The sequence below is a fragment of the Netta rufina genome, assembly GCF_964035555.1.
Source record: "Netta rufina genome assembly, chromosome: 9".
Taxonomy (NCBI): domain Eukaryota; kingdom Metazoa; phylum Chordata; class Aves; order Anseriformes; family Anatidae; genus Netta; species Netta rufina.
Genome location: NC_140132.1, coordinates 5,634,351 through 5,659,709, shown reverse-complemented (window position 1 = coordinate 5,659,709; position 25,359 = coordinate 5,634,351). Strand labels below are relative to the sequence as shown.

Below are 25,359 nucleotides of genomic sequence, written 5' to 3'. Positions count from 1 at the left end.
TGTCCCTTCCGCCAGGCGGCCATTTTATGCCCTGAGCGCCAAGCCCCCATGCACCCAGTGGGCGTGGCCTGGCGCACGGAGGGGCGGAGCCACCCGCAGGGGCGTGGCCCCAGAGGGGCGTGGCCTACCGGGGCGTGTCCAGACGAGGGCGTGGCTTATCGGGGCGTGGCCGGGCGCACCTGTGTGGGCGTGGCTTAGCGGGGCGTGGCCGGGCACCTGCGGCGCGGCGGCGGGCGCAGCATGGGCCGCCTTCTGCGGGCCCTGCGCGGCTCCCAGCCCGTGGCGCGCTTCCAGCGCTGCTGCGGGCTCTTCCCCGCCGGCGATGCGGGTGCAGGAGGAGGAGGAGGAGGCGGCGGAGACCCCGCCGAGGAGTCCCCGCTCCTCGCCGCCTGCAACGGGGCCGCCGCGGGGCCGCCGCGCCGCCGGGGGGGCAGCGCCGGCTGCCGGCCGCACAACGGGGTGCGGGGCGGCCGCGGCTCACGGGTGAGTGCGGGGAAATGGGAAGGGGAAAGGGAAGGGGAAGGGGAAAGGGGGGCCGTGACTCAGCAGGGCCGGGGGCGGCCGGGGGATGGGGGAGCCCGGCCGGGGGTGCGCGATGCTGCGGTCCCCGCACGGTGCCTGCCGGTGGGTGCGGGCTCGCCCCGAGCCGTGGGGAGCCCTCGGCCGGCCCTGCCCGCTGCCTCCTCAGCGTGGTTGATGGAGCGGTGTTGGCACCGAAGCCCTCCCCGGGGTAATGCTCCGCCGGCAGGGACGGTCGCTTCACCTGGAGCGATCGCTGCGGCTGCCGCGGCAATAAGGAAAGCCCAAAGCGCCTCGCTGGAAGGGAGGATGCGTCCTGCCTGGGCACGGCACCGCGCCGTGGGAGCGGGGGGGCCTCTTTCCACCTGAAAAACTCACTGCCCGGTCCTGGAACGCATTGAATTTAGATCTAAAGGAAATGGAGAGGGACGTAACAGCTTGACAAGTGTTTCAGGGCGGCGTTAGAGCTGTTAAGGAAGGCTCCTGGCTCTTGTGGAGCCCATTTCTGTGAGGAGGGTCTAATGCACCCCCGGGAACGGGCCCTGGCAGCCCCAGCAGGGGGGTTCGGGATTTCCATCCTGGTGCAGAAAGCGAAGTTGAGCGTGGCTTTTCCTTACACCAAACAAACGTCCTCCATTCTCTGTTGCTAAATGGCCTGGGGTGGCCTTGATGCATCTGGAAAAAAAACCACAAACACAGGTTTAGGAGCCTGCTACGAGTAGCAAAGTCCTCAGCTATAAGCTTTTATGATCAGTGATGTTTTCTTGCTCTTTGCTGTGGGCGTTTGCAGCAAGGTGCCAGAGCACCGCCCTTGTGGCTCACCCCCAGTGAACCTGGTGGCTCAGTGCTCAGCTGGGGCCATCCCTTCCTGAAGCCCGGGGACCCCAAAGGCTGTGTTAGTGGGACAGATGGCTTCCCTGGTGTAACAACTTCCATACTACTTCATCTTTCTTGCAATGATACAGTAGTCTGGAAGCTCTCAGGTTCTCCTGTGTGAGCTGTTGTGCGACCAGGAGGTTGGTCATACCTGTAGAGCATGTAATTGTGTGCTGGAGTGAGGCTGCTGGCCAGCTGCTGGGGCTGCAGCAGCACCATCCCCCTGGCACGCACTTTTTCTCTTGGGCTCCCCATCCGAGGTGGGCTGGATGGGGGTAGGGGTGCTGAGGGTGCAGCTGGTGCTGGTTTGGGAGGGGATGGAGATGCCTGGCAGGGTTGGATGCTCATGGGGGACACCGAGGGAGGGCAGTGAGATGGGACTTGGGGGAGAGACCTTTAATTACCCACATGTTTGTTGCTGGTGGTGCTGCTTGTGGTGTAGCAGTGCCTTCTGCCAGGTATCACCTGCAGCTGATGTGTTCTCTAAGGCCTCATGGCTGCTCTCAGCAGCACCGTGGCTGGCTGTGCTCCTGGGATTCATCCCTCAGCCCCATCCACCCCAGGAGCTGCTGTGGGATGGCGAGGCAAGGAGTGACGTACCTGGATGTAAAGTGTTTCTTAAGCATTGGATCTGCTGCTTAGTCCATGCTCTGTGTTCCCTGCCAGATCAGTTAGAACCTCCTTCCCCCCCCCGCCTTTTTTTTTTTTTTAAAAAAACAAAAAACAAACAAACAAAAAAAAAAAAACAAACAAAAACCAACCAACCAAACAAACAAAAAACAACCTTCAAGTGAAAACACTGATATCTGAGGATAATTCATGGTGTTGCTAATTCAATGTGCTATTTATGCCCTGGCTCAGGCTTAGTATTGAACCCAAGGGCTTTAATTGACGGTACTGATGGGTTTTGTCATTACAGAAGACAAGACATTAACTTCTTATAGTTACAGTGTCTCTAGCTAGGACTTCTGCACTCCTTTCTACCATTAGTCTGATTTACAGGGAGTCTACATCGGAAACTGGTTGGAAGGTATTTGTTCTGATTTTTTTTGTTGATGCTTTAAGTTTATATACTTGTAAGTTGTATATAAACAAGTACTAACTTTCCAAAGGCTTCTTCAGTGTTTCAGTGAATAACTAAAAAAATGCTTTGTGTATTTGAAAAGCAGAGCGCTGCTTATCTGTAGGCTCCTGATGGAAGCTCCGTCCTGAAGCTGATATCCTGAATTAAATGCGATTTACTCATTTCTTCTCCCCATTTCCTTTTCCGAGATGCTTTATCATCTCCTGCAATCTCTCTTTCTGACTGTGAAGGAGCACAGTTCATATTTACTCTGCAGTTATACCTTAACTGCCAGAACTGCTCCGGGCGGTGTGGTGTTTGCAGGCTGCCTGCTCGCCGTTACCGATCGCACGGCTCTGCCTCGTGTGCGGGGACTGATGGCAGGGAGGCGAGGGTAAGGGCAATGGAAAAGGTGGATAAAAACACGCTTCCATCTGGAGGTGTGGGTACTTGCTGGCAGCACGCAGGTGGGGTGCCTGGCAGCCTGACACAGGCTTGTCCCGGAGCTTTGGGGTCTCTCTGCAGTGTTCCTTTGCAACAGATTTTGCATCTGAGATTTGTTTGAAGGTTCCTCTGGAACCACTGAGGTTCATCTCCCACTGAGGGATGTTTGTCTGTAAGTGCAAGAGGCTTTCAGGAGATGACTGTGACTCCCTTTTGGCGTTGGCATACAGCCCCATCCCAGACGGGATGGCTGGAGAGCTGTGTCGAAGCCTGGCACGTGCCATCTGTGACCAGCACTCAGTGACCTGGCAGATCTTGCTCTGGAAGCACCCAATGCTAATAAACATTTGTGAAACTTCACTCGCTGATGGTAGTAGGGATCGTGTGTAGCTGTATGGTGCCGTTAGGGCTGCTGCTGCTGGTGTGGGGGTACAGGAGGGGCTGTGGTGGTGCTGGGACTGGGCGCTTCGTGACTCAGCACAGCCTGAGTCATCCCTTTGGAGGCTGCTGGACCTCGTAATGAGGAGCTGTCAGGATCCTGGGATTAATTCCCCTGCTTGGAGGCAAGCCACTTGCTGCTTTATAATTCTGCTGAATGTCTCAGGCCATTAGTTCGGCTATCAAGCAGAAGAGTAGGAGTTCATCTCTTGTCATTTTCCTGCTCTGTATCTCTGGAGTCTGGGGCAGGCTCCGTGGGCAAGGGGCCAGAGGAAATCTCTTCTCCTGGAAAATTCCTTTGGACAGCCAGTTCTTACATTACCTCCCGTGCGTGTTGTATGGGAAGCACTTACAGGTCATCTGGGCAGTGGAAGGGGACTATTGCCTGCTATGGCCTTGCAGGCAAGTACATCTGAGGCCTTAAATGTCTGCACGGTGTTGTCTAAAGCGAAAGAAACTTCATCACATTTAATTACTTTTTTTAATAAGACTATTCAGGTTCCTGTTTCATGGGGCTCCGTATCCCTTCCATGTAGTTGGCACCTGTAACTTATTTTTTCCAAGGTAAACAGCTACTGGTCTAGATTTAGAGGTGCAAAAATGCTTTCATGCAGGGTTATGTTGCTAATTTATTACCATTTTACTACTACATTAGTCAACATGTGTTGCTGGATGAAAAAGATGTTTCATCTGTCCTTTTGGAAGCAAGTGGCAGCGCAACGTCCTGCTGCAGAGCTCCTCGAGCCTGGCAGCACAGGTGCCCACGGGGTGATGCCACGGCTCCAGCAGCACCCCGTGTCTGTCCCTTTTGCAGCTAGTTAGACCCGATGGGGTCTGTGTGCATGTGGAGGGCGTGCAGGTGCCTCACTTCACAGGAGAACTTGGTGTCAGGTACCGAAGCTGTGCCACAGGAGAGCAAAGACCAGGCTGCCGGGTGCTACAGGAGGAGCCCCCGGGGGAGCAGAAGGGACATGACCCCGTGGGGTCAGTGCTGGGGTGAGCTGGCATGGGGAGAGGCGTTTGTTAAGCTCCATGCTGCATGCATCCCATCTACATCTCTCATCCCAAGTGGCCTTGGAGCTGCCTCTGCAGCCCTGGCTGCTGTTGAAATGCCCCGTGCCTTGCTGGGGGCTGTGTGGCTGCCACCACGGCTGCCCAGTGAACCCCAGGCCTTGCTCTGCCCCTCGCTCCTCCAGGAGCCTGGCTGCTCCGTGCCTCTCCAGATAGACTTCTGCTGTGGAAACGGTCTTCGGCTGGGTCCATCATGCTGCTGGGTGGGACGAAGGGGTTCATTTTGGGAGCAGCGCTGTGGGGCTGCCCCTTCTCTCCCAGACACCCCAGCCCGGGTGTCCGGCAGCCGTGGCAGTGCTGGGATGGCTCTGACTCGGGTCACCTTGGCAGGGAGTCAAGCAGGAGGTGGTGGTGTCAGCTCCCATCCAGAGCTGCTGCTGCTGGTACTCAGCCTGTGGAGTACGAAACACCGCTGAGTTGTGGAGGAGTTTCTTGATCTGCTTTGTGGCTGGAATCCCCGTCCTCTTGAGCAGTCGGTAATTCGTCTTCTTGGGTTCTTTCCTCTCTCCGCAGGTACTACTGCAGCTATCTAACCCCTGAAACATCTTCCTCTACCACTTTGAGGCGTAGCCTCCGTGGTGTACCTCATGAAATTGCAGTGTAATTCTGGAGAATTAAAATGCAATTACACAAACCTGTTCTCCCACTGCAAATCAGGGAGGAAGGGCAGCCTTTTCCTTCTGTCCTTCCTTCTCCTGCCTCTTTTGTGCCCTGTTCCTTCCTCTTTTTGCACAAGCCAGTCCTCCTGGAGTAAGGAAGATGCTGAAGCCCTTGGGAAGCTCTCCCTCTGCCTCCATCAGGGCTCCTGGAGCAGCTCGCATCCAACCTGCGTGACCTCTGGCGGGGACAGCAGGGCTGGTGGCTTGCTGAGAGGATGGAGGAGCTGAGCTAAGCCTTCCCGGTGCTTGTGGATAAGCAGCTGCTATGCATAAGCAGTGCTGGTGCTGTGCACCTTCCTTGGCAGGAGGCTGCTGTTGATGCCACTTGTCAGTGGTTAAAACCAGAAGCTGAAGAGCTGGAAGCCTGAGGAGTTCCTGGGCAGCTAGAGTAGTGATGAGAGGGACAAGGTCCCACAGAACATAGGGTGCTGCCCGAGTGATGTTAGGAGAAAGGGAATGCAATTGTGGCACCAAGACACCATTGTGTGGGGCAGATCGGATGAGTATGATTATTAACGATATCTAGGAATCCCAAGTGTAGGAGCTGGTAGGAATTGGGGTGTCAGCTCTCCAGGCATCTGCTAAGGAAGGGATTTATGAAGTTAAGTGGCTTGGTGTTGTTGGAGTGCCACAAGGAACCTCTTTGGACAGAAAGCAGTGAGTACGGAGGCTCTTCAGAAGAGGTTTCTTAGCCTCGTGGGAGGAACCAGCTGGAAATGTGAGCGTGGGGGCTGCTGCTGGAGAAATGGAGTTAGGAGGAGCTGGAGGACAAGAACAGAAATCAATATCATCAAGTTGAAGGTAGGGTTGAGAACTGACTGCTATGCAATGCCTTTTGATCCAGGGGGTATCATAAGTATGAGACGGCCTGCAGCAAGCAGCGGAGCCTCCATCGCTGGTGTCGGCGAGGACAGGTTAGAGCCTGCTGTCAGTGATGTGAGTGCAATCTGTCTGTCCTGGGTGGACAGACAGACAGGGCTTCTGCTCGTGTCTTACAGGAAGCAGTGGGTGTCCTCCAGCTGGCTGCAGGCACTGTCCTCCACGAGAGATCTGCCTAGTTGGCAGCCACTGCCTTATGTCTCTGAGAGACTTCAGGTTTTTTCTTTTTAATTAAGAAAGCTTTCTTTTAGGAAGATGATTCTTCTTCCTTCATCAGTTCTTCCTATTAATTGCTAAGCAAGTCCTCTGTCAGCTCTAGTCTCACCATATTCCATGCTATATTCAAACAACCCAGCAGATTGTTACGTCTATTTGTGCCTTCTCAGTGAAGGAAGGAGGCCTAATTATGTTGCTTCCAGAACGATGTACAGAAATATATAATTAAGCCTGCCTCCCAAGCACTAATCAGGGCGGAAAGGAAAAGCATCTGAAGATAAAAGAGCTGAGGTGTCTTCTCTTCTCTGTCCTGGGCCTGTGCTGGTCATGCTGGTGATGACGTGTGTGCCTCCATCCTTTGGGGATGAAGGGGGAAGGTGGGATCAAGGCGTGATGAGAGCTGTGAGAGACAGAGGCTGGGGAGCTGCTAAGGCACCTCGCTGAGAGCTTTGCATAATGGCTTTTTGGTTTTTTTTGGGGGGTTTTTTTTTTTTTTTTTTGGTGCTTGGGATGAATTAAGCTGCTGAAATGCTACCAGAACTCCCCCTGACTTTCAGACTGCTGCTTTGTCTGAGAGCATTGAAAGCGCCGGGGCTGGCTGGAAGCTCTCCCACTGTCACCTCTTGCATCTGCATTAAATGATGATTCAATAAACGATGATTCAAGGCTGTCCCTAATAATTATGCCATCAGTGCATGCCCCTATAAATACGTGCACAGTGGCTGCAGGCTGGGTGATGCCTATCTGCGCACTAACCGACGGGGCAGAAGAGCCATTTCTGGGAACTTTGTCGCATTTAAAGAGGGTTTTCTCCTGCTTGGCTTTTCTCCATCCTGTAGCCTCTCAGCTTTCAGTTAGCCGCAGGTCTCTCTCCAAGGACAAGGACACTGCACAAACCTGGGCAGCTCTCGTGCCCTGGCTGCGTCACGTTCTGGAGAGGGGGAATCACAACCTAATTAGAAGTGCCTGGGCAGAGCAGGGAGCTGCACACTCATGAGTTTGGTTAGGTGAGATTTGTCAAGCCTTGGGGCTCCTTATGTGCGTTTTGTAGGCTGTGTGCCACTGCTCTCCCCTCTCCTATCTTTCCAACATCTCTGCAGTTGTTTCCATGCTTCTGTTCCTCACGTTATTGCTGGTGCTGTGCCCTCCACCCCATCCCTGAGAGAAGCTTATGGTGCTGCAGCCATGCAGGGCCCCTTCCTGGGGACACGGCCCCCTTGTCCTGCCACCATCCCACCTTGGGGCAGCGAGTTTCCAGGCTGGCGCTGTGTTTCCCCCCAGTGTTACCCCCCAAATTTATGCTCTGTGCCATACTGCACTGCAGGACCAAGCTGTCTGGTTTCTACTGTCTGCATGTACATCTGGGGCTTTTTTCATGTGCCTTGTCTTCAGCAGCTTCTCTAGACTTCGTGACTTTTTATAGTGTAAAAAATCCCCAAAGTGAGAAGAATCGCGATGCATTCAGTAGGGTCTCTGGGGGAGAAATTCCCAACCTTCTGCCAAGTTTCTGTTGCAAGTGAAGTCATGTAGCGACTTCAAGAACCTTAATTAATCGTGCTCATCTCCTGAAAGATCCCAAGTAACTGAGAGCTGGTATCAAAATGCTGGTTAATGGTGTCTCTGGGTCAGGCTCTGAGCCCTAGGGCTGGTCCCTGGAGATGGGGCAGAAAAGCCAGTGCCCGTTCAGCTCTTACATGGGAGATCCTACAGGACTGGGAAGAGGGGTGGAAGAGGGGTTTCCCACCGTCAGTGTGCGGAGATGGACAAGTTGGGCAGAGCTGTAATAGCTGCTCCTGTGTGAATATTTTGGGCAGGGGCTTCATTTAGGGAGACTTGCACATTCACGCGCATCGCTTATAATTTGAGCAGCTGATTTTGTTTCAAGTAGATGAGAAGGGTCATTTGTTTGAAATTATCTGTCTCCTGTGTCTGGGAATGCTGCGGCTTGTTGTACTTTTCTTCTGAAATGTTCTTAAAATTCTGGCTTTCCCTACAGCCTTAATTACTGCCCATTAAAAGCTCTCTGCTTCTGACCGAGTAGTGACGGGGACGGACGGAGGGGCTGACTCACTGCGGGTGCTCTGAGGTTACGGGAGGCCGCGAGTCACAGCAGTCCATGAGGCACAAACTCATCTGCTAAAACTCAGTCGTGTAAAAATGTGGGCTGAGAAAACCTCTGAGCGTTGAGAGGTGCTAAACCTTCACCCAAATTCACACGCTCTGTAAAAGGCAGCGATATTCCTTTCTGTCAGGAAAAAAGGGACGTGGGGAGTAAGCGTTAGCTGAGGGTTTGTGGGCTGCTGTCCGGAGGCACGAGGAGCGGGCTTGGTGGGCTTTCCATAATTACGACTTTAGGATCATGAGGATTGTGAACTTTCATTGCCACGCACTCTGAAAGCAAGCAGAGCTATTCCGAGATGCCTTTCGCGCCTGTCCTCTGGCTGCTGCCGTCACCTGTCACGGCTGTGGGCTTTGTCTTGCACCTCGTTCAGAACTGCTGGTGTGTTATTAAAAAAAAAAAAAAAAAGTGTTTAAACAAGTCAAACTAGCAAGTGGGAGATGACTTGTGATGGAGGAGAAGAGAGAAAAAGAAAGGCTTCTAAAAAGCAGTGTGGAAGGATTTGGCCCTGCCTTCTGCCACCAAGTATTTTTAGCTCCAATTTCTTTTAGAACCTGAATAATTATACAATTGCTTTTTTTCCCCCCTACAAAACAGATTATTGTAATTAGGAAGTTTTATCCCTCACCCCATGAGGTTTCAAGCAGAAAAGAATTACCGTGGGGATGTGTCTGCTCATCTCTTATCTAAAGCCTGTAATTCCTGGGGCGCTGGGGACGGCCGCCTGATGGAGGAATTAACGGCGCTGGCAGAAAGCGTTCTTCGGGGACCCGCAGATATGACCAGAGATGGTTTAATGATCTCAGGCAGGAGCATCGCAGCTAATTGCACCGGGGGTGTTCTCTCACTGGTGTGTGAGGCTCGAGACGTTTCAGCTGAGAGCTCCATCGGTGCCGGTAACTGAGCTGCCACCTCCAGCACTAATGCATGGGGGAACGCTCCCGCAGCCCGAGCACTTCAGAAGTGTTGACTCATCTTTTCTCTTTATTGATGCAAAAATCAATTTAATATATATATTTTTTCCTGCAGTAGGTGAATGAATGCAGTCTTTTTCCATCCTGCTTCGGTGGTTTTTAGGCAGTTCGCCTCGTCTCCGTACTGAAGGCAGATGAAGGGACTAGAATGTCTAATTGCTCTCAAAATGAGTCACAATTGGATGTCTAGACTTCCTAGACAATTCTTATGCTTTCGCACTGTCATGTAGGATGAGGCTTTTTCTCTGGTGGATTAGGCTCACAATCAGCTCCAAGCATGATAGCTTTCCTCTGAGCTTTAGGAGTTTACGTCAAAGCTCTTTTACCTAGGGAGTCTCTGAAACCTTTGTGTTCCCTTTGCAGCCCTAATCTGTAGGATGCTCTTTCAGCCCCTATTTACCCAGCCAAATCCCATGCATGTCTTTTTTTCTTAGGAGAGATGAAGAGAGTTTGGCTCTCTTGCCTCCCAAATCCTCCTCGTGTATAGCTTTTGCCTCCCAAATCCTCTTCATACACATCGTTCCCTTTTCTCCAGAAGCATACAGGTGTTTGCATACAACCTGGCTGCATGCTGCAGCAGGACATAGCAGGCTGCTTGGTGATGTCCCAGTCCTAGATATCATCATCAGCAAACCCTCGTGTCCTCTGTGCCACATGCAGCTCCGTGTGGCTTCCCAGCTCCGGCGGGCTGCCTGCAACTCAGAAGAGAGAAAAGTAAAGTTTCCAGGCCTGTTGAAGTAAATTTGTCTGACTTAATGAGGCACATCTTAAAAGAAGCAGTCCAGTGATTCCATTTCACTTATTTCATCTCAAAACACTCTTCTAGCAAAAGCAGTGGTGGTTCTTTTTAACTGCAGATGTTGAAACTTGGAAATAAAAGCATCAGTGCCCTTTTATTAAATGTAGATAATTTGCCTGGAGCAAGGATTGATCTGATCTCTGGAAAACCTTCGTAGATGTGACTGCTGCCCTTAATTAGTCCTAATGGATTTCTGATCTCTGCTAAATGTAATTGAGTTGTTACAATGGTCTTTGAGTACAAAAATTGAATTTTTTCTTGACATTTGTTCTAACAAATTATTTAGTTTAAGGGTTGGGAACCATTACAGTGAAATTCCTTGGATGTTTGATATAGTTTTCTAACTCATTAAACGTTTCTAAAATCCTGTTGTTTGCAGGGCTGTCCACAGAAATATGTTGTGAAGAACTACTTCTACTACTACTTATTCAAGTTTTCAGCTGCTCTGGGTGAAGAGATCTTTTATATCACTTTCCTTCCATTTACCTACTGGAACATCGATCACTCCGTGTCCAGAAGGATGATAATCATCTGGTCTGTAAGTATTTAAATCACTTAAGCACATACTTAATTCTGTACCTGTAGCAAAAGGGTATTTAAGAGTAAGAATAACCTTTCAAACAAACAAAACCTCTTCAAACAAACAGAAGAACCCAACATTATTTATGTGGTTCAGTGTCTTCAGTCTTGCTAGGGTGAATGCTTGAACATGGACCTGGCAATATCTTTGACTACTGCACCCCTCCTCATACCTGGGTGCTACTTGCAGTGTTGTCTATCAGAAATACTGAAGCATTCTCAAATCAGCAGGCTTCAGCATTGCTTCAGCCTTCCTAAATGCAGTGGGTTTCTCTTCTGGCTCTGAAAACCAGTGGGTAAACAGGCACTTTATTCTATACAGGAACGTCTGTTCTGTCACTGCCACTGCCCATCTTGATATTTATTACATCTTTGCCCAAATAAGATTGTTTTAGACCAAAGAAGGGAGGTAAGAAGCATGGTGGTAAGAAGATGATGGACCCTGGAGATTTGTTTGTCAGTCTACACTGATTTGAGAAATTGAAACTTGATTAAAACTTGGATGTGATACTTAGCTTTTTTCATTACAACAATGCTTCTCCTTGACTTAGTCAATTCTGGTTAATAATATCCTGACTTTTGTCCAAATAACGTGATTAGAAATAATAAAAACAACTTGAATTGGGTCATACATTTAAAATGCATCCAGTCTTGGATGGAAGGCATCAGTTCTTCTGTGCCAGTAACCCTAGTCAATAATTTTTTATAAAGAGAACAGGAAAAATAACTTGCAGATGAAATTCAGAAGTAGGTGGACACTGTGTAATTAGAGCTGGGTTTTGGCCAGGAGTACACCTACTGCTTCTGGAAGTGTGCCACAGAATGATAATTGGTAGTCACTGCCTTCTGGCTTTGCATATTGCTCAAAAGTGACTCCTCCAAGCTGCCTGTGTGCCTCTGAAGACTTGCCTTGCCTTTACCTGGCAAGGAGGCTACCTGATTACTGGCCAGATCTAGCCTGGCGTAATTAGAGTACACAACCGTCTGATGTTATGCCTATCAACATTATTTCTCAGTTACCAAGGGAGTTGTGGGGCTGTCTTTTTATACTGAAAAGGGGAAGCTGTTTCACATACACAGACTTTGGACTATTTGTAGCTTTAGAAACATTTTAATTATATTAAGTATGAAAGGGTTTGAAGTATTGTGTAGACTTGGCATTAATGTTATGGCAAGCTCAGCTGGATGGCTTGCTTGCTTTTGAGCAGGAATGGGTTCATGGTGCTGTGAGGGGTCTGGGTCGGTCCGAGACAGCTCGCTAACACGTGCTACGGCAGGATTGGGATCTGAACACACTTCTGTTTCTGTGTAGATGGTGATGGGATGCAAACAGCCACAGAGGAAAATAAAGGTAGCCCAGCAGTGTCTAACAGCAGCTGCTAGCAGAGCAGGGAAGGCAGCCGCGAAGAAAGCTGTCTGTGCTGAGCACGGGGCAGGCACACCGAGGCTGCTGTCCGATGGCACGGAGCAGCTGGAGTGCAAATGATAGAATTGGGGTCCCGGGCTGAACCAGGGAGATTCTTTCCTTAAAAGTTAGAAGTATTAATGCTGTTTGCAAGGCCTACACGACATCTTATCTGCGATAGTTTCTGCAGAGCCAATCACCCACGTTCAAGAAGGATAAATTCCAGCTGGAGCAGGGCCAGGGATGGCTAGGGAACAGGCTATTTTCTGAGCAGAGGCTGAAAGCTGAGATGAGCCCCTAACCAAACGAAGTCGGGGAGAGAAGGATGCTGGCTGGGAACGCCAGGGGAGGGAAGGAGCTGCTTGAAATAAAAACAGTCACAAGAGCAGATGTGTGCAAGGTAGTCGTGAATAAGCTACATCTAAGCTGGAAGCTTTGAAACACAAGGGCCAGGCTCATAGCTGCAGGAGGGCAGTAAGGGGGGTCGTGCAAAGTGCATCTCAGCAGCAGGTGAGGCTGCCCTTGGTACCTTGGTTGCATTCTCCAGTCCTAGGCCCTCAAAACCAGCTGCTTGTGTCGGTTCAGTGGGGTGGCTGTGGGAAATACGGGCTGCGGTCACATCCAGCTGTTCTGGGGGCTTAAACCATGTGTGATGCTTCCACGGTGCCCTTCTTATGGGGATTCATAGCACATCCGTGGGCTTTGCCTTTTTCTTCATGGGCAGATGAGTGAAATACCTGCCTGGTGTCTGAGAGCGAGGTGCGGGGCTGGTGCTGAAGGCATCCCGACGTCTGCACGTCCCTTCCTCAGCCCTTTGAAGGGGATGCTCCTCAACCTGCACAAAGGTGGCTTTGATGCTTCGTGCTCCTGCTTCAGCCAGGAAATCTGGAGGTGGAAAGCAGCTTCAAATAAAACAGCTTCAAATAAAACAGCTCTCGGGCATGCTTTAAGCTCGCCACATCTCAGCTTAAAAGGTGGAAGCTCACTTGAGTACTTCTTTCTTCGGAGTGCGTGAATGTGAAGTGTCCCCACACCTCTTTTAAGCCCACGGAGCTGCAGTTTGCACGATATAAGTAACAACCAATTGTACAGTATAAAGAACCACCCAGCATGGACTTTGGGGCGGGTGGGGAGCTGCAGGTGTGCCGGGGTGATAAGCGAGTGGCCGGGTGCCTGCGGCTGTGGGCCAGGGGACATCGCAGCCTGCTGGGTGCTGGGGCTCCCCAGCCTGCCCGTCCTCACCCTGCGTGGCTCTCAGGGGGCGCACAGAGCTCCCCGAGGGGCAGTCTCCTGCTGCAGCCTCATCTGCCAGCCCAGGCTGCAGGGGCTGCGGGCGGCGCCGGCTGGGTGCTTGGCTCAGTGCCTCTGCCTTGAATCAAAGTCACGCCTGCCTTGACAGCCCTGGAAAGGAGCTGGCGCTTCCAGGATGCAGTCTTTGCCTCTGCTTGGCTAATCTGCTGCAAATGCCAGTTTATTATTAGTGCATCCTCATTTTTTTCCCCCCTCTCCGCGGTGTTCCTGATGTGCTCTGTTGCTCCTATCAGCACACAGTGAGTATGAGGGAAAACAAAAGGGACATCACTTTCAAGCTGTAAGTTTCCCTCCTGGGAAGGTGACAAATCCCTCTGCAGTCCATCCAGGGTTTCCAGAGCCAGATCACTGAGTTGCTGTTTCAGAGCTGAAACCGGTGGGTCCCGAGTCAGGCTGGCGCGGCAGGAGCTGCAGATGCCATTTGACCCCGCACCTCCAAAATTTCATCCCCTTAGCAGATTGAGAGCATGGCCAGGAGAGCTGCAAAACGGTGAGTTTAAAAGGGATGTGTTCTGGTGCACCCTTGGCAGACCAGGTACAGGAGAGCGAAAGGAGGAACCAGCCCGACTGCTCCAGGGAGCCTCCCTGCGCCGAGGCCGGGGTGGAGGCTGGGGCCTGGCATGGGAGGAGGACGTGCCCCGCTCCCCACCCACACCTCCTGCCAAAAGCCTCAGGTGGGAATGCGTGCCTGGAGAGGGACCGCGTGTGACTGGGAGCAGGGAAGTCACAGGAAAAGGACCCAGAGGCTGCCGTGCTGCTATAGCAGCTGCTGGTTGCGTTCATGGGGTGAAATGTGAGGCTGCTGACCCACGGCAGCAACTGAGCCTTGCCCTGCCCTCAGCGGGGAAGGACTTTGCCTGGTGGGCAGCATGGCACGGGGACAGCCCTGTTTGTGTTGCTTCTGACGCTGCAGGACAGCCCCTGGAGAGGGGGACAGCAAGGAAGAAGTCTTTCCCCAAGTGTTAGTGCTTCTTGTCTCAGCCACCTTCCTGCGCGTCCCCTCCTAGCTATCCGCAGTTAATCACGTCCTGCGCCGTCCATCTCGGTTTTGACTTTGTTGCTTCAGTAATGGAAAAGTCTCCAGGTTCAGACAAACTTCCCCATTCAAAAGCAGAGGTACTTTTTAATATGCAAATTAAAATTATTTACGCTGAAGATGCCTGCAAATGGTTTTCCACCAGCACGGCAGAAAATCGCTCTGGTCTGGGGCTGGTGCTGGGTGAAACACGGCTGGTACCAGAGCTGTGGAACAGCACCGGGAGCCACGGCGTGAGACAGGAGGTGGACACAAACGTCAGTAATGGAAGGAAGAAGCAAACAGAACAGTAGAGCATAAAGAGATGACTTGCTTCAAGGTTCCTTTTCTTGTCCCTGGCCTACAACAGATCAAATGATGCCTGTTAGGGTGTTTAGGTTTGGAAATGCATACCCATGCTGGTGGTCGGGTGCTGCAGGGCCAAGCCTTGACCCACTGTCCTCTCTTTGTCCACAGCCACTGTAAGTGTGTGGTTTGTCTCCTGTAGGGTAGGCTGGGAGCTGCAGCAAAACCCCTCAGTCCTCTGATCCCGGCTTTGTGACCTAAATGATCCTGAGTTACTGACGTTCTGAGGCTGGGGTAATTTCTACCCATATTAAATGTGTTCTGGGCCACCAAGGGTGTCTGGTGTTGTGCAAACAAGTAATTCAAGTCAAGTCCTGTGGGGGAAGCTTAGCTCTCTGTTCATCTCCAGCCTGTCTCCATGCTCAGCTCTCCATCTCCCTTCTTCTTTCCAGTGCTCCAATGTTTATGATTTGAGGGTTTGTTACAGGGCCTTTCTCATCTGCTACGTTGGAAAAAGCTGCTGCAGGCTGCTTGCTTTCTTTCCTGGGGCTGCTGGAGAATAAATCCAGAATGACAGAGAAATAAGGTCAGGAACTAGTGAAGTGTGGCGTAAGAGAGCACACCGCTTAAAGGAGGTGGATGCTTTCTGTCCTCAGCAGATGAGAGCTGCCTGGAGCACAGCTCAGACGCTCCCTGCTGTGAGCCCGTGCTGGTGTGACCCCCACAAGGCAGTGGCTGTCCCCGTGGTGTCCCCACACTTTGTGGGGCTCCGTGTGGTGAGCCCCGGTGATCCTGTGCTCTGCCTCACGTCTGGGAGCTGCTTGTTGGAGCAACCCGTCGGCTCAGCTGGTGGGATGTCCTGCTGCACCCATGGGTGCTGCTTCTGCTCCCCGGTGCAGGACGTTGCACGTGAAGCCCTGTGCCCGGGGGAGCTGAAGGTGAGGGTCTGGCTCTGCAGAGAGCTGCGCTCAGCCTGAGCATGCTGGGCTCCCCTCGCTGCCCTGCCGAGGCTGTCTCACCTCTCCCTGCCGTACGTGGCCGCACAACGTGTTTTTAAAAAATATACAAGGGCCAGGAATTATCCTGCAATGAACAGAAGAAACATGTTGTGAGAACACCTGGTGTTTTTGCTTACCTGTTCCCCTGCCAGCAGCCGGCGTGTTTGTGGCTATCAGGAGCCCGAGTACAGCCCTCATTTCCAAGGTGACTCACTTCCCTTTCGGTAATACATTGGTGTATTGGGGCTAATAATACTTCTACAAGTGGAAGTCATTAGAGAGGACTGTTGATAAACTGGCTTGTCCGACCTTGCCTCTGAAGTGGTATCACACCTGGTAGCCTCAGAGCTTTGTCCTCTGCTGCAGAGTGCTTCTGCTTTCAGCCCTGGCATTTGGTTATCATGCAATGAGCGGAGGCTGCTCGGGCTGGCTGGGTGTCAGGGACTCCCCTCGGTGTGTCCTTTGCTGTAGGGAGGATGAAGGAATGTGGAACTCTGTTCTTTTTTCTGGGTCTGCTTTGTGAACCCTCAATCTCACCATTCTGCTCTTAAGGTGAAAGTATTTTTTAAGTGGCTGGTGGGAGAGAGGGATGCAGTGCAGCTGGTGGCGAGCATGGCAGTGGATGGGCGTGCTGCTAGCCACGTGCCAGAACAGCACAGCCTGGGAAGGATGGTATTTTAAGAGCTCTCCTTTCCTACTGGAAGTGCAAGAAGCAGAGCAGTGAGCTGTCTCGTGCAGCAGCTTTCATGACAGGTGTCAATTACCCTGATCTGTGTGCTAAAAAAGAAGTTTTGAGCTGCAGAGCTTGCTTTGCACGTATCTGGGTGTACTATCCGGGGAGGGGTGGGGATACCAGAAAGCAAATGCCTTCCTTTTTGTTCGTGTCCTTGTTGTGCTGCCTCTTGCGCCTGTTCCCAGCATTAAATCCCTTTGGGATCTCGCAGCACTCACTCGTGCAGGTGTCGTCTCAGGTGCCTCTGTGCCGCAGGACAGGAGTTAAAAGGGACGGGTTGGGGACTTACACCTGGCTAGTGTGGGACGGGAGCCAGCTCTCCTCGCACTGTGCTGCTGCGGTGACTCGTCAGTGAGCCCTGCTCATGGTCCCAGCTGTGATCGGGTTACAGGGCTGCATAGCAAACAGCTGCTGCCTTCGCTGACCAGGATAATGGAAAATCCTTTAATAATTCACAGGATGAGCTCTGCTCTTGGGGCGGTGGATTTTGCAGCAGAAAAGCTCAGATAGCCGTGGTTCTGGGGTGGGCAGGGTGGAAATTCCCTGTGCGGGCTGACAGCCTGTGGCGTTTCCTCTCCCCAGATCGTGATGTACATAGGGCAGGTCTCCAAGGACATCCTGAAGTGGCCTCGTCCCCTCTCGCCACCTGTCGTGAAGCTGGAGGTGCGGACGGATGCGGAGTACGGGATGCCTTCCACCCACGCCATGGCAGCTACTGCCATCTCCTTCTCCTTTCTCATTGCAACCATGAACCAGTACAAGGTAAGGGCTAAAAAATGTTAAAAAAACAAACAAAAAACAAACAACAACAACAACAAAAACATAAACAGCAACAAAAACCAAGCCTGCTAGTCTCCTTCCAGCAAACTGCAGAAAACTCCACAAATCCCAAGCTGCTGCCACTTCCAGAGGAGCTATGTTCATTTCCACTGCTGCACACTTCTCCCTGGGATCTGTAGCTGGCCGATAATGGATACGAGAATAAATTGTGTGGCAGTTTCCCTGCTTTAGCACAAACCCAGCTCAGAGATGCGGTTTGGAGGCTGTCACTTTCCTGGTGACACTGAGGGAACTGTATGTCACCTATTCTTGTCTGATGCAAGGAGAAGCATCCTTGGAAATGCCCTGACTATCGCTTGTGTTAGGCTAATAGTGCATAACACAATTTAAAAGCCTGTTTATTGCAGAAGTAGCATCAGTTTCACTGCACCGCTGCTGTAGGCTGCTTGGGGTGATCCTATAATTATTATTTTTCCCAAACCTTCAACCTTTCATCTTCCTGTAAGCTTTTTCCTGGAAAATCTTTGCTCTGTGATGGTCATTTTGATGTCATTTTATGAATACTAACAGGCATTTCCTGTATTTTAGCAGTAATAACTTCCTGGCTGCATCATCTTTAAGCATGGTTCTTGTTCTCCTCAAGCATATTTCAAAGATAACCCCCTGTAATCAGTCCAGAGGACTCATGGCCTGGCTGGGAGATCCTCTGGGGTTCCTCGGAGGCCGTGCTGCCAGCTGTCAGCTCCCTGCTGGCTGTGCTGCCCTCCAGACGCAGACGTGGAGCTGCTCGCAGGGGCTGAGCCTCCTGGTATAAAAGCAGCACGTCTCCTCTGTTTGTTGGGGTGCGATACATCACCCCATCACCCCTGCCTTTGGTACTGTATGCAGGGTCTGCCAAAAAGACCTGGGCAGCACTGCTTTCTCCTCCTTGGTTGATAAGCTGGGAGTGGGGCTTGCAGCTCTTCACAGGCTGCCTTGTGCTTGTTGGAAACTGCCGTGAAACAAACAAAGCTGCTGCAAAATAATTAAATGGTTTAATTGCCTCCATTAAGAAGGACAGATCTCCCTGTGCATTACAGCGCTGTCTCCCAGAGCTGCCCTCCTCATCAGTTACTGGCCTGGGCCAGCTCCCGGGCTGCAGGGGGAGCAAAGTGGGCATAAATACGCCGGGGGCTTGGAGGAGTGAGGCAGAAATAGCACTGCGTGAACCGGGGGGGCATCTGCAGCGGGGCACAACCGAGGGAAGGCTCGGCAGGAGCTGGTGTGCCCAGTGGTGCTGTGGGAGCTTTTCTGCACTCACTTGCGGCCAGCCTGGCCAGGCGCCGGGCTCTGGGGAGGAGGAGGAGGCTGGGTTACATTAAGTGAATGCATCTCACTTTTTAAGTTTTTTTAATCCTCCAGAAAACTGCCCTTTAGAGAGTGAAATGAACCCATTGGGCTTATTTTCAGTGGAGCCCTGAAATGGGATTTGAATGAGTGGAGTGAAGGGCTGATGTGTTCAGCTTATTCTTTATCTAATGTGATTTTTTACAGAAAGAATGTTGATTTATTTCAACGCTTCTCCCCGTGCTAGCAGCCAGCCCAGAGAGGGAATTATGTAAAAGCAGCTTTGTAAGGGGCCGATTAAACCTTAAACGCTGGAGGGAAGAGCGGCTCTGACGGCTCTAGCAGCTGGATGGCAGCTCCAGCCCAGCCATCGATTTCCCCGGCCCCGCTGCCGCAGCACGATCGATCTCTGGGCAGACAGCGTGGCTCTCGGCTCCCCTCGGGCCATGAGGCAGCAGCGAGACCTCGGGGATCGCCCGCAGGACACGCTGCCCCTCTCCTCTGGAGGCCCACAGCGCTAAGGCCTCGCACCAGGTGGATGTTGAGGGGCAAAACCCTGCGGGTGCCACCTATTTCCCAGGCCTGCCCCTGCTAGGATCTCTTTGGACAGCTCCAGTGTGTGAGGCCGCAGGCTGTTTGATTTCCCAGCTTGATTTTTTGGATGTGGGTAATGTCCTAACGTGTGCACTTCTCCTTCTCTCTGCAGTACCCCTTCGAGCTCGGCCTGACGGCGGCGTTCGTCTTCTCCACGCTGGTGTGCCTCAGCAGGCTGTACACGGGGATGCACACCGTGCTGGTGAGCCGCGCTGCCCCAACCCCTGCCCTCACCCCGTGCACGGCGCAGCTCTGGCCCTGTGGGATGGGGACCTCGCCTCGCCCGTGCCGCTGCGGGAGTTTGTAAGCTGTGCCTTCAGAGGCAGCCACGGGGAACCCCAGGAGCTGCATGAACCCTGTTCAGCCAGCAGCCTTCTCTGGCAGCTGGAGATGCGCTGCTTGTTGGCTGCATGTGAAGAAATAGTGCGTTTTTTTATAACTAATAGTGATGTTATAATAAGGCAAATAGATGAGCGTAAGAAAGAGAGCCCTTTGTGTGATGGTTGTCTATAAAATATAGCCTGACCTCCCTGCCCGGGCCTACTGGATCAAAACAGTATCTTAAAGCTGATCTGGAGCCATCCTTTCTTCACCAGTGACCTTAAGTCAATCAGGGAGAATTCTTGGCATATTTCCCTTGCCGTTCCACGATAATGAAAGACTCCTCTAAATATAGATGGATTTTTAGGGTAAAGAAGAAAAAGTCCTTTGTGCCTCTGATACTATTAAAAAGGGCTTTAAAATTAAGGGGGGGGTGGGGGGGGGAAGCTCCTTCGTGTCACCGTGAGAAATGCTGCCTTTCAGAGGGCCGAGCATCCTTCACCAGGGGCTTCTCTGTGCAGGGAGCTGGGGCAGCGCTGGGCAAGCTGCATGAACTCAGCCTCGCACCATGCATCGGCCACAGGTGCTTCTGGAGGGAGGATTGGGGCTTGGGGCCGTGCCCCAGCTGTAGGGACAGCGTGTGGCTGGCCCGAACAGCACCCCGTACCCGCTGCTGGTGGTGCTGCCTCCTGGCTTCTTAACCGAGCTCCTCCCAGAAGTGAATACCAAAGGGTATAATTAAGCAGTCGTAATGTTTTAGTAAAGCAAATGAAGAGGTAAAACGTATCCACGTGGAGCATAGCTGGGTTTTCCCGTGTAAGGACCCAGAGCACTGAGGGCAAGGCGGTTCTCCTGCGCTCCGCTGCGGCTCAGGCTCGTGCTGTGGGGCAGCCCCAGCCCTAAAACGAGCCTGTGTCAGCACTGCTGGCAGTGCTGCTGGGCCGGGGGGCCTCAAAGAGCACAGCCACTTCACTCGGAAAGGGGTTACCACTAAAAGCCCTCTGTGGATGCACTCAGTGGGGTGAGGGCTGTCCGTGTTGCTGTATTCACACCAGAAGGAATACGATGATTAGAAGAAAGGGAAAAAGCACCAGTGGCCTCAGCTGTTACCAGGAGCTTCTGCCTTGGAAAGGGATGGAAGCGACACAGTTGCCTTGTTCAGAGAGAATTTAGTTGCAAAACCTGCCTCTGCTGCCTGAGAGCATTCCCCGTTTGCAGGAAGCAGAGGAGAGGCAGGGTCCGTCGCTTCCTCGTGTGTCTCCAGTTATGGGGCCCGAGGAGGTGAAAAGTGGGAATGGGAGTTACCTGGAAAGGGAGAAGCAAAAATCTGGGTGCACTTTGAAGCAGACAGTCTGTGGTTTTACTGAGATTATTTTTGAGGAAAAAAAAGCAATGGGAGAAAGTAGGACTGGGGTTTGGTGGTGGTGGTGGGTTGTCTTTGTTCTGTTTTCCCCCAGACAACTGTATTTTGGAAATGTATGTATGTATTTCCTCTCCCTCTTAAAACCATGGCCCGGTTTTTGATCCCCATCTCAGTGGGACAAACAGAGTTTGGTCTCACCACTGCCAGGGCATGTTGGAGTCATCCGATGTAGGAACATCAGAGCGATGGTGTTCTCCTTGGCATGCAGTATCCCAAATAGATAGGAGAAATACCACAGCAGATTGTGTTCATATGATCTGAGAGCAGCCCCCAAAGCAACGTGGCAGGCTTTCATCTCCCCTTTGCCCTTTGGGGCCAGCAGTGGGACCTTGTGAATGCACCACGCTGCTGGGTTTCTCCTGGCTGCAGTGCAGACAGCGCCGTGCCCGGCTTTCCCTAATGGGAAAGCAGTCCTGCCCAGTGCTGGGGAAGTCAAAAGGATGCTTTTTATCACCAAAAAGAAGCCTGAAAGCTGTTTCTGTAAACACAGGTAATTGTTTTTTCCTTTTCTGAAAGCACAGGGTCAGGCTGATGCCTTTATTTTGCCCAGAGCACTCCCCTGGGGATGGGCTATGTTGTGATGCTCACCCTGCTTGTTTTCCATGCTTGATCACGGGCTTTTAATAACACCATTCATCCTGAAATTATCTTTAAATATTGTAAAGCTGGTAAACAAGCAGTGGCACTTCACGTGCGCTAGCAGTGCCATCCTCATGGGATGAAGCACAAGCAAGGCATTTCAGGGTGGAAGGGGAAGCATCGCATCACACTGGTGCTGAATGAAGCCAGGGAGCTCAGGCAGTAAGTGGCTGCCTACGGAGCAGAACTGCTTTCTCCTTGATCATTCAGTCAAAGTGATATTTTTGAGTGCGGCTGTGTTTGGGGTGCTGGGTTGACGTTCTGGGGGCTTTTTTGGTGCTCCCCATTCCAAGCAGTGGCATCAGCTTGGTTTTAACAGGAGGCGTACAGCAGGGTCTTGCCTTTAGACAGCCAGGCCACGTGCTTTTGCAGTCCTTAAAAAAATAAAAAATAGTGCTGTAAGGCCTTGAGAAATAAAATCAAAATGGAGGAGAGGGGATGAAGAATGTGCTTCTGCCAGCACTGGACATGTCCCCACCACAGGGAGAAGCACAGTGTGGAGATGTCAGAAAAGCAATTTTTCTCAAGACATCAGGGTAATCCTTCCTCTGCTGGTCTTCCCCCTTGCTGGACAGAGCAGGGGGAAGAACCATTAATCCTGCACTGCCAAATGTCATCCTACAGCCCTGGGCTGGGGCTTGGCCTTGGCACAAGCCTGTCCCCTGCAGTACTGGACCTGAGGGACAAGCGAGGTGCATCCGGAGCCTGGTGGGGCCGTGGGGCACGTCCCACCCTGGCTTCAAGCTGTGTTTGCTAAGGGCCCTCCAAAAGGAGGAGGGCCAAGCCTGTATACTGCAAGCAGTATAAACCACTGCCCTCTGAGCTCTTTTGGTTGCACACCCCTACCAGTAAGAGATTTTTGACCATGCACCCCAATACGTGTGTATTTATAGGTTATATACATGCGCTACTGCACTAATGCATGTGCACGTTACAACATACACAGAAATAGAAGCGAAGGGTTTCTAATTAAATTAGCACCAAAGAAATTAGCGCTACTTTTTGAACATATATTTCTACCAGTAATAAATATACATATTTCCTTCCCACACCCATTTGGGGAGCTTTAATCAGGTCCCTAAGCAGAGGGTGATGAAAGCTCCAGTGCCAGAACAATGCGGGTGGCAGCTGGGGAGAAGGTGCAAAACGCAGAGGTGACTGTGGAGGTGGAGCCTGTGGGTTTGGTTAAATACTTACAGCTGGGACAGAAAAGCAGGTGAAGAGCTGCTGAATTTCTGTCCTTCATCACACAGGGAGGAGGCATCGGGATGTCAGGACTCCTCCTTCTAGTGTAAGGTGGACGGATAGCGGGGTGGGAAGCGACCTGCACAGCAGTGGTGGGGTTTGGGGATGTCTGTGCTGGAAACAAGCCCCAGCTCCTCTGAGTCAGTGCCGTGTGCTAGCGCCAGGCCCAAGTGTGTCTTGGTGTGTAAAATCCTCATCTGAAAGTTGGTATCAGAAGATGGATTATTTTGTGAAATATTGACACCTGATATTATTTTACATTTTAGTTATCTGTAAACAACTTTGTGTATTTCCATGACTATCCTAACGTAATGGATGAGGAGATAAATGTAGGTGGAAATCTGTGTGAGGAACATGCAAAATGGCACTTGGAGCTGCTTAAAACCAAGTGTGCTGTGAATTCATTACCTGGTAGCTGTGAACAGCTGACGTTGGGGTGTACCTGAGTAATGTGCTTAGCAGGAATTCATTAAATATTTCAGTTGTGAACAAGTCCTCCCATTCCTGCGTAACCAGCAGTGAGTTCTCATCAATAATTCATGTTGCTCTGTGACCAGGCATAGAAGTACTCAGCTCTCACAACCTGCTGGGGAGGGCCCAGCCTTGGGAACAGGACATGACACGGCTGTGTGGGGTTAGCTGTAGCATGGGCAGTGGATTTCTTAGTCAGAATACAAACTCTGTTGCATCCCGAGCCATACCTGGGGCAGCACGGTGATGCTGCTTGCTCTGCTCTTTATTCACCTGCTTTCACACACAGCTGCTGTTTGGGGCTGCCTTCCGCCCGCCTTCCCAGCATGGCTGTTGACAACAATCAAGTTCTCCAAACACCCAATTTGCCTCTGTTAATAAATCAGGTTTTAACTACGGGCTTGCCTCAGGCACTTTAGTACCAGCCAGATTTCGGAGGCTTAGGCAAGAGCTCTCTCACAGGCCTATTCCTGCCCGCAGGTGCCCAGCTCTGGCTGGGCTGGTGGCACCCATCGGCGTCCTTCTGTTGATGCAAAGCGAGCAACAATCTGGCTGTGATGGAATTACCTGTAGGATTATGAGAGGAAGGTTTGTGCTGAGGCAGCTGATCGTAACGTTGTCTGTGAGATGCACTTGGGCGTCTGCTTCTGCCGTTCAAGTGATGTACAGAGTGCCTGTAAAGCATGACGGCAGGGGAGAGGAAGAGTCTCTCGTTCTGGGCAAAAATGAGTTTGTTCTGGGCAAAAATGGGGACCCCACTGCCAAGCCTGGGAGCAGCCGTGTTACTGCCCGAGCTGGGAACTGCTGGGTGCAGAGGGAAGGCGACTGAAGCCAGAGATGCTTTCCCCTGGTGGAGAGCTGGAGGGGAACAGAGCCACCCGCTGACAGCACGGGGCTGCTGGGGAAGGGAAGGGAAGGGAAGGGAAGGGAAGGGAAGGGAAGGGAAGGGAAGGGAAGGGAAGGGAAGGGAAGGGAAGGGAAGGGAAGCATCCTGGCTGCTGTGGGATTGGAGGCGATGGCAGGAAGCTGGTGGGGGGGTTGTGGCTGTGTGAGCCTGCACCTGAGCAGGAGGTGGTGGTGGGAAGGAGCACAAAGGGTGCTCGTCGCTTCTGCCTCATAGCTGCTTGCAAACCCCCCCTCACTCCTTATCTGTGAACCTGGAGGCGTCAGGTGCTGAGGTCAGGCAGTTCTGCTGCTTATGAGTGCGGGTGTTGGTGTTTGCAGTTGTCTGGGAACCCATTTGGCCTTTCACCGAGCTTTTGAACCTGATTTCTTTCCAGGACGTGATCGGTGGGGCACTGATCTCGGCTGTGCTGCTCGTGCTCCTGTACCCTGCGTGGGACAGCATAGACCACCTGCTGCTCACCAGCCCCTTCTGCCCGCTGCTGTCCATAGCCGTGCCTCTCCTCCTGTGTTACAACTACCCCAAACTGGACTATTACAGCCCGACCAGGGCGGACACCACTACTATTCTAGGAGCCGGAGCTGGAGCTACTGTGGGGTTTTGGTTAAATCACCAGTACGCAGCACCAGCCTACAGCGGCGAAAATTTGGGGTTTCCTCTCATCACCGGTATGACAGTGGTGCTCGTGCTGGCCAGGTTCTTCACAGGGCTCTTTGTTATCCTGCTGACACGTCAGCTGATGAAGAGCGTGGTCCTCGGCACGCTGTGTTACTGCTACAAGTTCCCCATCAGCGACCTGGAAGCCCGGAGGAGGCTGGAGGTCGAAGTGCCCTATAAATTCGTGACATACTCCTCAGTGGGCTTCACTGCCACCGTCATCGTGCCACTGTTGCATGGGCTGTTAGGATTGATTTGAGCACATTTCCCTCCTTGAAAAGTAAACCGTAGCATCACCGTTTCAGGGAGAAGTTGTTCAAGGCGGGTAACTTGATCAAAAAGCATTCGTGCCTTTCTGCGCTGACCCCAAATGCCCCTTTCTGAAGACTGAGGGGAATCACCGACCACAAATAACTGCGATAGTGATCCCTGGTGTCACCACCCCTGTGACAGAGCCCCGTGTTCCAGATGAGGTATGTGCTTGTTGCTCTTCACACCGGCTTCTGATAGCCAAGCCATTCCTGCAGGCCTGGTTTTGCCCATTGCAATCCCATTTTATTAAAAAAAAAAAAAAAAAAAAAAAAAAAAAGGAAAG

The 25,359-nt window shown here is 51.9% G+C and overlaps 1 protein-coding gene across 1 annotated transcript; it reads left to right on the top strand.

Moving 5' to 3' along the window:
- Positions 1 to 240: 240 nt before the first annotated feature.
- SGPP2 (sphingosine-1-phosphate phosphatase 2) lies at positions 241 to 25,023 on the top strand (the record flags this gene model as incomplete). The annotated part of the gene is made up of 5 exons (XM_084292339.1): positions 241 to 483; positions 10,437 to 10,595; positions 16,987 to 17,166; positions 19,217 to 19,306; positions 24,484 to 25,023. 5 exons carry the CDS (start codon positions 241 to 243, stop codon positions 25,021 to 25,023), a joined length of 1,212 nt encoding a protein of 403 aa, XP_084148465.1.
- Positions 25,024 to 25,359: the final 336 nt, after the last annotated feature.